The 12425-nt window shown below is 36.8% G+C and overlaps 1 protein-coding gene across 10 annotated transcripts in view; it reads left to right on the top strand.

The window, feature by feature from the left end:
- DCLK2 (doublecortin like kinase 2) overlaps positions 1 to 12425 on the top strand; it is a 146232-nt gene that overhangs the window by 13099 nt on the left and 120708 nt on the right. For all 10 annotated transcript variants that reach the window (XR_014142811.1, XR_014142812.1, XM_081811777.1 and 7 more), the window contains exon 2: positions 7143 to 7477. Coding sequence is in view for 8 of the 10 variants with exons in the window: in XM_081811777.1 (XP_081667903.1) it covers positions 7143 to 7477 (335 nt within the window). In the remaining 2 variants the exon portion in view is untranslated. The remainder of the gene's footprint in view (positions 1 to 7142; positions 7478 to 12425) is intronic.

Here is a 12425-nt window from a genome sequence, read left to right as displayed (position 1 = left end):
CTGGTGATGGGTATTAAAGAGGGCACGTTCTGCATGGAGCAATGGGTGTTATACGCAAACAATGAATTATGGAACTCTGCATCAAAAACTAATGATGTAATGTATGGTGATTAACATAACATAATAATAAAAAAAATTAAAAAGTACCCTGTAAAAAAAAAATAAAATAAAATAAAGTACCCTGTACGCTCGAGACTAATACAACACTGTATGTTAATTATACTCCAATTTTTAAAAAATAAATAAGTGTGTGCCCTGGACTCTCGATGCTTTGATGGTCTGAAATGAATTAAAAACTTTGGTAGATACTAGGCAGCCTTTATATCCTGCTTGTTTCCATATATGCCTTAGGCTGCCTTTTGGTCGGCTGGCATGACCTAAGAATGTCTCCAATCATGCATGACATCTTTCAGGAGCCTGACCCTGAGCCTCCCAGGGTCATTCTGTATAAATAGCTACACTGTGCAAATGTTTTACCTAGAAGTAATGCAAATCCAAACCATGAGATTTGTAAGTTTGCATTTTCATCATTACATTGACAAACATATTTTGAGTACCTGTTATATATCAGGTATTGTGCTAGATGTGGGAGTATGAAAAAGATAGTTTTTTTTTTTTTTCCAAAGAGCTTCCAGTCCAGGCAGTAGTTTGTAATGAGAGGTTGTTTTCAGAGTCACCTGTGAAATTAAAAACCCTTACCTACATATTCTGGCCCCACCATCCAGTGATTCTAGTAATTCAGTTGAACTGTGGTGAGGTCTGAGCATCTGTACTAATACAGCTAAATCAGCTGATTAAAAAAATTCTCCACCGAGAACTATTGGAAGAGAGAAAGAAAGAATAAATGATTATGAGAAATTGATACTTTGTAAGCTCAGGGTATAAGAAGAATGTAATTGTTAAAATTTTATTTTAAAATTATGAAGATTCATATACATGTACAGCCCAGTGAGTTGTTAAGAAGTGAACACCTTTGTGACTACCAGCCGTGTCAAGAAAGAGTATTGCCAGACTCTGAGAAGTTCTCCTTGTGTCCTTTCCTAGTTACAGTTCTTCCCAAGATAACAGAGGCCTGACTCTTGCTTTGATCTATATTTTTGCCACCAATGAAGGCATCCCTAATTGATACAGTTTAATTTTTTCTGTTTTGAACTCTAGAGAAATTGAATCTGACTGCATATATTCTTTTGTCACCTTTTCCCACCATTGTTTGTAAAATTCACCCAGGTGGTTGTTCATGGCTCTTGTTTGTTCATTTTCACATACAGAAACTGTATAGTTGTACATATGACCACGCCACAATCTCTGTATCTGTTTTGTTGTTGGGACATGTGGATTGATTTTTTATCTTTGGCTGTTGAGCAGTGCTTCCGCATACATACACTAGTGCCCATGTGCATGAGTTTTCCCAGGATATTTTCCTGGGGTGGATTGCTGGGTCATATGATGTGTATGTTGTACACTTAGTACTAGATAACGTTTTTCTAGGTGACTGAACCTGTTTTTCCTAGGCAGTTGAACCAATTTAAAATCCTTCCAGCAATGTTTGAAAGTTCCTATTGCCTTACCTCCTTGCCAAGAGTGATTGATCTTGACTGGTCAGTTAGAAAGAGGCAAGATGGGAAAAGGAGGAAGGTTATTTCAGACATATAAGAAGTAATGAAAATAAGAGGGTATGATGAGTTTGGAAGGAAATTGCAAATATACTGGTATGACTAACTTAGGAACCTGTGGGAAAGTGGTGGGAGATGAGAGTGGAAGTGTGTGATGTGCTGAGGAGCTTGGTCTTTATTCTAAAGGCAGTGAAGCAGGCAAAAGACATCAGATCTACATTTCTAAAAATTTGCTGTGACAGCTATGTGGAGGATGAGGGGGTGAGGCCCCACAGGGAGCTTAACTACTCTAATCCAAGGTGAAATGAAAAAAGGCAGAGTCAAAGAGCATAGATTCCAGAGATGCTTAGACCAAGGTCAACAGTTTTGCCAATTCTGTTGAATGTGGGAAAGGGAGAAGAGAGGCAGGAGTCTTGATTTTGCTTGGGTGACTATATAGGTGGTGATTTCATTCAGTAAGTTGGGGAATTCAGGAAGAGGAGAGTTTGAGGTCAAGGTGGCAACAATGGGGAGTGAAGTTAGTTTTAGACAGTAGCATGTGAGATATCCGTAGATAATCTAGTAGAGATGTTCAGTAAGTGGCTTGAACTCAAGAGAAAGGAGTAGGCTGGAAATGTCCTCAGGATATAGGTGGTGTTTGAAGCCATGGGGGGAATGCAACTGCCCACAGAGAATCTAAGGAGGATGAAGTAGATGAATGGGAGAAGAGGACCCTGAAAAGCAGATCAAGAAGGAACAACTAAAGAAGTAAGAGGTATAAATCAAAAGAAATCAGACTGTGGAAGCTAAGGAAAAAAGGATTTGCAGGAGAGAATCATGACTAGTGTCTAATGCCCTCAGAAGACACCCAGTGAATTTGGAAGATGTGCTTTGCGTTTGGCAGTTAGGAAAGACATGCTCGGGGATCAGGGTGTTCCAGCCAGGGGAATGCAGAGAGCAAAAGTGATGCCACAGTGGCTTAAGAGCAAACAATGGGTGAGGAAGTGGGGAAAAAAAACAGATGAGGAGTTTTTTTTTTTTTTTTTTTCAACTCAGCAGTGAATGGAAGCCAAAAGCACATTAGGTAGAGTGCGATGAGGAATGAAGAGAGGGAGGATTTGTGTGTGTTAAGGTAGGAGGTAATTTGTATCTAATCCTGTAGAGAGGGCTGCCTAGTTAAATGGAGGAGAGAAGAACAATGTCCCTGAAACTGCAGCATGAGGACACACAAACATGATACTGAACATCCAATAGGAGGTGGCTATCCTATTACTGCCAAGAGAGACAAGGTGGGAAAAATTGGCACAGTCTGAATACATTTGTAAGGGTGAAGGGTTTCAGAGACAAGACATTGGAGAGTTCCTAGCATTTAATATTCTCTTGCCTCTTAAAGGAGGCAGATTCTTCAGTTGAGTAAAGATGAACATTAATGGTTGATATGCAGGTGGTATTACACAACTGTAGGCACTTAATTTGACAACCTGCTAACTACGAAGTAAAGTGTCTTTGAACAAATGTCAGTGGTAAGAAGCCATAGCCATGCCACTGTGGAGCCTTAAAGGAAATTCAAAGACTTTCTATTCTGTGTTGTGCGTGAAAACCGTTAAGTTTTATAATCACCTTATGCTTTTATCCATCTTCTTTCCGTACATAAAGCAAATTTTCTTTGTATTTAGTACTCATGTGATCATAATTTCCAAAACGACTTCCTTCTAAACTCCTATGGTCAAAGAACTATTATTGGAAAGAGGGAGGGAGAAAGAGAATGAGTGTGTGTGTGTGTGTATCTCAGTTCTTTTCAGCCAGAGACCATCAAGAACATACCTATAGTTGAACAAGTTGAGTTTATTACTCATTGCAGCAAAGAGAATGCACATTGTATGATACCATGGGGCATCTCAGTAAGATGGTGTTAGACCTATCATAGAATTTGGGCTTTGGTTGGATAATTTTAGGGAGGATCTGGGGAAGCAAGGACTTGCTCTGTATTGGGTGCTGTTAGAAGAAAGGACAATTCTGTGACTGAGTATCTCATTAAATCTTACTGGGAGCACAGAGTAGATTGAGGAAAAAGCTGTAATTGGTAAAGTCATTCAATGAGTGTGAGAGGAGGATGTCTGGTATCTTGTGGATTGCACAGTGAACTTGTTTTTGTGTCACTTTACCATAGTCTCAGAGTGACTTTATTTGAAACAGATATTGTCTGAGATTATATCCCAGAGAAGAACACAGGTCTGACTGTGAGCATCAGACCAGCTTATAATAATAATGAGATCTAGCTGTTAAAGTCAGATCAATTCTGGACTTCAGATACAGCCTCATTTTTCATATATTCATATTCATATGTACATATTCATGTATATATATACACACATACACATTTATGTCTTAGTTTAACTCTAATTTATAAATGAGATGCTTAGCTTTTCCTTCTTTGGGTGAGTGTAGTTTTAATATGTATTGGCAAAAAATTTAAAAATCCTTTCAGAGTGTAATATTTTATGAGGATATCAAAACTCATTACTTGAGGATATACTTTTTCAGCTGTATCAATAGCATAAAATGCACTGCTGTTTGTTACGTTATTGGGGAGTGAGCAGAAAACAAAACATTCTTGCATTGATCCAAGTAGGGAGTAGGTGGTGGTGAGGACACAGAGGGTGGACATTTTGAGAAATATTTAGAAAAGAGAGTGGACAGAGCTTGATGTCAGAATGTAGTATGTAGGGAAGCCAGAAGAGTGAAGGATGATGCCTGGGTTTCTAGCTGAGTAAGTTTCAGTAGGAAGTGATGTTCCTACCAGGATAGGGAAGAAGGGGGAAGTGACAAGTTGGCAGGGGGGGTAACAAATCTTAAACCAGAATTCCTACAGTAGCAAGAATCTGGTTGAGGGGAGGCTGATTGCTTCTAATCAATCTTGTAGGTGCCTACTACCTAACAGAATAATAATTTATTATTTGGTTAACAGCAAGAGCTCTAACTGCCCAAGGAAACAAAATCTTAAATTCTTTTGTCAGCATGTTCTCTCCTGATAGGCAAATCTATGTAAGTGACAAAATTGCCATCAGGAGATTGTTTGATCAGGGTGGGGACGTAACAAGGGAAGCTAGCCTGGGTATCTTGGTTGCTATGGTTATCAAGGTATGACATCTCTACTGTAGGGTTTTATGTGCCCAGTATATGGAAACACAGGTGTGACCTCAAAACCGTGTTTCGAGCCTTTATGCTGAAATGTTGTATGCCAAAGATGCCAAAATGGATATCTGCTGGTTCAAAACTTTACATTTTATAGAACTGATCTACAAGTTTTTAATAGAAACAGTATGAAGGGAGGAGGGGAGAAAAGGAGGGAATTAAAATATGTCTGTAACCACACATAAACAAATTAAAGGACAGACTTCCTTTACCTATTTTCATTCTGATGTCCTGAACCTGTATAAAGAAGCAAAATACAGATTAATTTAAAAGGCAGCTGGCCTCATTGATATGTCAACTGTGCAGGGTCGATCAAGGAAATCTGACATACTAAATTCGCTCTTGTTTTGTTTCTTTTTATCATTGTGTTTTTGCTTTATATTGGGAAAGGCTTTTCCCCAGCTGACTTCTCCCTACCCTTGAAAAAAAAAAAATCACTGTCTCTTGCTGAAATTTCCTTTTCTTTCTTCCATCTTAATATTTTGAATCAGAACATACAATTAAATTTTATTTAGAGCTTTTCAATGTGAGACTTGTGTTCTCTATACAATTAAAGCAAAATCGTGTTTATTTTTGCTTGTAAATACGTCCATGTGATGTATAGTTCTGTTTTATTAATTTCATATGTGTATTTGAAACTACATGCCATTTTCCCAGATGATTATACTGTGAAAGGTCATTTGGATAAACCTACAGAGATGGAAAATCCCTAACTAAGTGGCAGTTGCTGTGCTAGCTTTCTGATTACTGGTGTGGAAGCAGCAGGAGAGCTGTGGCTGCTTCCCTCGTTTTCTTGGACAGTGGCCTAATTATACCTTTAAGTAGAAGGCTTTACTCCTCTTTTCAGACCCTTCTTACATGCCTGATCTGTTACTGAATTGTTCACGTGCCCTTGGGAGTCTTTAAGTTCTCCGTTCATCAGGATCTTAAGAACATCCTGATAGTAGTTAAATATGATATTTATATTAATAGGTTTTCCTCGGGCATTGTCTTTCACTGTTTTGGTTATTTTTGTTTTAAGCATGAACAGCCCGTAAGGCTTGTATCATATGACTAGTCTATTACGAGTGAGACTGTTACACTGAATATGTGAAAAAATACTGGATTCTTTTTGAGTTAGAAGATATTTTAGAGAAAATCTTAGAGTGTAATCCTCTTGCCCTGTATGCCAAAAGGTGAGAATAAAAGAATTGGGTGACTTCTGAGTTTCCTGAAAGAAAAAGTATGATTTTTAAATATATAATTATGAATTAGGATTTTCAGAATTATAATCATAAAAATCATTACTTTTCAACCTATAATTTTGGGACTTAAAATTAATGAACATTGAGTTGGTAAACCAATCGACAAATAGTATACTTTTTATGTTTTAATAAAAATAAGCAGAAGGCTGCATGAATAATGAACACATTTTATTTATTTTTCAAAAAGATTTATTTATTTTAGGGAGAGAGAGAGCACACCTGCATGCGAGCATGAGTGGGGGGGAGGGGCAGAGGGAGAGGGAGAGAGAGGGAGAGAAGCAGATTCCCCGCTGAGCGCAGAGCCCAGCATGGGACTACCCCGAGATCATGAACTGAGCCAAAATTAAGAGTCAGTAGCTCAAATGACTGAGCCACCCAGACACATTGTTTTAAACTATTTAACATCCTTTCCCATTTAAGTAGGTATAGAGAAGGTTGTCTTTTTGAATTAATTATTTTAAGTTCACATTCTTTAATTAAGAAATAAAATGCCTGAAGTAAATTTTTTCAAGCTGTCAAAACTCTTCATTTTTGCAGTAATTCATTAATTGAGTAAATGATACTATGACTAAATATATTTTAGACAGCTATGTGAAGATGGAGTAATCATTCTTCAATTAGGACTGAAATTTGTAGTTGGAAGAAGAAAAATAGTTTTATTTCTTTATATGAATATATTGTGATATAATTACTTCTTCCAGAATGGGATTTTTTTTTTTAATTAGTTAGTAGATTTTGGAATTAGGAAGTACTCTAGAATTAATCTGATTCAACAGCTTCAATTTACAATGATACTGAGAACCAAAGTGCAGAGGAATTATCCATGGTGACATATTTGATCAGAATAAAGCCCAAGTCTCTCTTGTTTCATTTGTCTAGTGCTTTTCACGCTGTAATGTGTGTTATTTTCTCTCTCTCAAAACCAATCTAGATGTTTAAATAGAAAGGGAGGATGGGCAGAATGCCAAAAGAAAAGGATGTGAATCCCCCTTTTCAGTGAACCTGTTAAGTTTAGGAGTTCATTTAATGGGTCTTCAGCATTTGTTCTTAAGATACAGTGCTTCTGTGGTGGGGATAATCATGCTAATTAAACTGATTTTTTGCCTTTTAGGTGAGAGTTACGTGTGTGCATCAAATGAACCATTTCGTAAAGTTGATTACACCAAAAATATTAATCCGAACTGGTCTGTGAACATCAAGGGTGGGACAACCCGAACCTTGGCTGCTCCCTCCTCGGTGAAAAGTGAAGTGAAGGAAAGTAAAGATTTCATCAAACCCAAATTAGTGACTGTGATTCGAAGTGGAGTGAAGCCTAGAAAAGCCGTGCGGATCCTTCTAAATAAGAAGACTGCTCATTCCTTTGAACAGGTGTTGACAGATATCACCGAAGCCATTAAACTGGATTCAGGAGTGGTCAAGAGGCTCTGCACGCTGGATGGAAAGCAGGTAAGAGGGTTCCTAGCCCTCGGCTCTCCATCTCACTGTTAAACTCTCCCTGTATCATGGTGGTTACATATTTGACAGAAAGAATTTCAGAGTTTGCTAGAAATTATTCGTATACTTCTACTTGAGAGGTGTGTGTGTCTGTATTAGCTTTTATCATGAAAAATGTAAGTGGCTTACCTGTGTCTTTGCCCAAACATCTTAAAGGTGTATGTGGAAAAATCTGTATATCTTATAGTCACTGAAAGGGAAATGTAAACAACTTCGCTTTTTTTTTTTTTTTAAGTTTGTATTTAAATTCCAGTTAGCTAACATACAGTGTGATATTAGTTTCAGGTGTATGGTCTAGTGATTCAACACTTCTATACAACACCCAGTGCTCATCACAACAAGTTCACTCCTTAATCCCCATCTCCTATTTAACCTATCCCCTCACCCATCTCCCCTCTGGTAACCATCAGTTTGTTCTCTGTAGTTAAGAGTCTGTTTTTTGGTTTGCCTCTCTCTCTTTTATTTCCCTTTGCTCGTTTGTTTTGTTTCTTAAATTCCACATATGAGTGAAATCATATGGTACTTTATTTGTCTTTCTCTGACCAGCCTATTTTGCTTAGCATAATACTCTCTAGCTCCAACTATGTTGTTCCAAATGGCAAGATTTCATTCTTTTTTTATGGCTGAGTAATATTTTTTTTGTGTGTGTGTATATGTATATACACACACATACACACAATAATATATATACCACGTTTTCTTTATCCATTCATCAGTCAATGGACACTTGGGCTGTTTCATTAATCTGGCTATTGTTGACAATGCGGCTATAAACATCCGAGTGCATGTATCCCTTTGAATTAGCATTTTTGTATTCTTTGGGTAAATACCTCCTAGTGCAATTGCTGGATCATAGGGTAGTTCTATTTTTAACTTTTGAAGAACCTCCATGTAGTTTTCCACAGTGGCTGCACCAGTTTGCAATCCCACCAACAGTGCAGGAGGGTTCCTTTTAATCCACATCCTCGCCAACACTTGCTGTTTCTTGTGTTTTTAATTTTAACCATTCTGAAGGTGTGAGATGATATCTCATTGTACTTTTGATTTGTATTTCCCTGATGATGACCGATGTTGAGCATCTTTTCATGTGTCTGTTGGCCATCTGTATATCTTCTTTGGAAAATGTCCATTCGTGTCTTCTGCCCATTTTTTAATTGGATTATTTGTTTTTTGGATGTTAGGGAAATGTAGACTTCTGAGGGAAAAGTGTAAGTTGAAGAGGCTTCCTATACTAAATGGGATGTTCTCTAAGAATAAGAACACCTATTGACTAGTAGAGTCATTATGGGTTTGGTAAATCACAGGAACCAAATTAAAGATATTTAACATTTTTAGAAAAGCCTTTCCTCCCCACCTACATATAATATGGAAAATGCATTTCAAAAAAGTACTTTCTTTCATAAGAATGTCCATATGAATTTCATAGGACACAAGGGAGGTAATTAATCAGCATTTCTTGTTTGTTTATTTTTTAAGAAAGAGAGAGAGTGTGTGTGTGGGGGCGGATGGGGGGCAGAGGGAGAGGGAGAGAGAATCCCAAGCAGGCTCCACATCCAGCACAGAGGCCGAAGCAGGGCTGGATGTCGCGACTCTGAAATCATGACCTGAGCTGAAATCAAGAGTCGGACACTTGACTGTGCCATCCAGGCACCCATTAATCAGCATTTCTGAAAAATATTCACAAATTACACAGGAAAAGGCAAGCCAAATTATGATAATAATATACCAGGAAATCTAATTGGCTAAAGAAGAAAAATCGGGCAAATTTCAAGAATGCATGAATATTGAGTTTTGCCACAGTCAGATTATCATTCCTACAGAGAAACATGTAGCTTCTGAGGTGTATTTTTTCCTAATTTCAATAAAGTTAAATTGTTTGTATTTACATTGTGTTAAACGTGATAGTTTCCAGCATTCAATTTGTTTCTTCATTCCATTTTGTTTTTTCCCTATAACACACTTAATTTATTCTGAGGTGTTTAGCTCGAATAGTGCTAAGAATGAAACACTGGAGCAGTGCCTTCTGGAAAAACACGATTAAAGTAGTTTTCTAATTTCCTAACACCAGACCTAGTTAGTTGATTGTTTCCTGAAACATTAACAAGATTTAAAAAATAGGTTCTAGGGGCGCCTGGGTGGCTCAGCCGTTTAGCGTCTGCCTTCGGCTCAGGTCATGATCCCAGGGTCCTGGGATCGAGCCCCGCGTCGGACTCCCTGCTCAGCAGGAAGCCTGCTTCTCCCTCTCCCACTCCACTTGCTTGTGTTCCTGCTCTTGCTAACTCTCTCTGTGTCAAATAAATAAATAAAATCTTTAAAAATAAAAAATTTTTAAAAAATAAAAAAAATAGGTTCTAAAAATTCCAGTAGATCATAGTGATGTTATAATGACCTTTCTGATTAATTAAATTGACGATTAGAAGGCATGACACTTCATAGCAGCCTGCCCAAGATAGGTTCATGTATGAATGGAAATAGACACTTTATAAATTGAGTTAATAGCACAGCACAACACAGAACACCTTAAGATTCGTTCTGCAAGTAAGTAAAGACGAATTAGACTAAAAGAAAGTTTGATAAGTCAAACAACTAATTCTTGTTTGACACAGGAAGGAAAACCAGAAATACAGAGACAAACATTTAAGACATCTGACAAAAAGAAAATGGAAATCATAAATATGTCAAATTCAGAAACCTGAATGGCATATAAAGCGTAAATGCAGATGAGATTTTAAAAATTGAGACTCAAGATTTGGAATCTCTAAATGAATATTGTTCAAGGAAAATGGAAGTGAAATGCAGAAGTTGAACGTCTAATTGAAATGGGCAATCATTGAAATTTTACTAATTATCCAAAAAATTATCTTCAGAAAAACTCCAGACTAGAAATATCAATATGTAAAAATGTTTTTTTTTTATTTTTTTAAAGATTTTATTTATTTATTTGACAGAGAAAGACACAGCGAGAGAGGGAACACAAACGGGGAGTGGGAGAGGGAGAAGCAGACTCCCTGCCGAGCAGGGAGCCTGATGCGGGACTCGATCCCGGGACTCCAGGATCATGACCTGAGCCGAAGGCAGTCGCTTAACCAACTGAGCCACCCAGGCGCCCTGTAAAAATGTTTTTAGAACTAAAGCACAAGCAACGCCAAATTATCCACATATTAAAGAAGACTACACTGCTAAGAGTAGGATTTAATGACAAGAACTAAAGGATGGTTTACTGTTAAGAAACCTGTTTATACATGAGATCTGGAGGATCAAGCATAATGGCACACGGAATCCCAGAAAGGCTACAAAGGCATTTGACAAAATACAAAGTTGACATTCAGTTAAAGATTTAGTAATAAATGGAGGGTGAATTCTCTAATACACTTCTAAAAAATATAATCTGAAACAAAAATTCTATGTGTTGGCTTGAACAAATACAACACATATTTCTATGATGGTCAGGTATGGGATAATCGCCTGACAGCACCAGTATTCAACATTTTTCTATATATTCTCCCTGATTTTTATTTATAGTTTAATTGCAATTTCAATGAGAATCTAAATGAGATTTTTTTGGGGTGGGGGGAGGAATACCTGACTAAATGATTTCAAAAGCTAACATGGAAAAAGAGGGAGAAAAATTTTGGAAATAATGATTAATGGGCTCTTAGGCTACCAGATATTAAATCATCATCCTCATACCATTGGAAAAATAAATTCCAGATGTTTTAAAAATGTAGATGTCAAATAAAACGAACTAAAAGAAAATATGTCAATAGTTAGGTTGAAATGAGAAAGGATTTTCTAAGCATAAAAATTGTGGAAAATCACAAGGGGAAATGTTGGTTGGATGACATAAAATAATAAAAACTTGTAAGTGTCATAAGCAAGGTTTATATCTTTTATATTGAGTTATAGTAGTTTAATATGAAAAAAAAAATAACACTGTAAGCCAAGATGGATAAAAGATGACACAATTTGAAAAGATAGAATTGTAAATACTAAGTATAAAAAATGTTCAATCTCTAGGGACGCCTGGGTGGCTCAGTCATTAAGCGTCTGCCTTCGGCTTAGGTCAGGATCCCAGGGTCCTGGGATCGAGCCCCCACATCGGGCTCCCTGCTCAGCGGGAAGCCTGCTTCTGCCTGTCCCATGCCCCCTGCTTGTGTTCCCTCTCTCGCTGTCTCTCTCTGTCTGTCAAATAAATAAAATCTCTTAAAAAAAAAAGTTCAATCTCTAAAAAAATGAATTAAATCAGTGAGATGGTGTTTTTGATATTTAAAATGGACAGGTTTAAAAAAATGTTTATTATTTTTGGATATGCAGTGAATTGACATTTTCAAAGAATGATGGAAGTATAAATTTCATAATCTTTATGGAAAGCAATTTGTTTTATACAACTATACAAATGTTCTTACTATTTGAACTTGTAAACTAACTTCTAGGAATTTATCCAAAATAATCTGAGATGCAAACATAATTATGCATAAGAATTTTCATTTCAGCAATAAGAGCAAAAGATTGAAAACAATTTAAAATCCCTAATGTAGAAAACAGCTAAATGATATTGCCATAGAATATAATAGTGGCCACTGAAAATTATGTTTGGGGGATGTTTAAAGACCTGGGAAAATGTTGAGTGGAAAAAGCAAGAAAAAAACTCTGCAGTATGTTTTCAATTTTGTGTTAAGAAAGAAAAGTAGAGGAAGATTTTTTTTAAACTAATTCAGAAGGAAACACGATTATAGTTGCCATCAGAAATCCAGTTTTCTGATTTCTACTGCTTTCTCATGTCTGCTTAGAAGCAAAAAATCAAGCACTGAGAAGGAAAACAAAGACTGATTTCAATCAGTTGTAAAAATTAAAACATGAGTTAATCCTTGAAATGTTAGCACATGGCAATAAAATGTAA

Source organism: Leptonychotes weddellii, chromosome 2, assembly GCF_054177405.1.
Source record: "Leptonychotes weddellii isolate Sample4059 chromosome 2, ASM5417740v2, whole genome shotgun sequence".
In the NCBI taxonomy this organism is placed as follows: Eukaryota; Metazoa; Chordata; class Mammalia; order Carnivora; family Phocidae; genus Leptonychotes; species Leptonychotes weddellii.
Note: the sequence above shows the minus strand (reverse complement) of the source record. Positions and strands in the feature narration are given on the sequence as shown.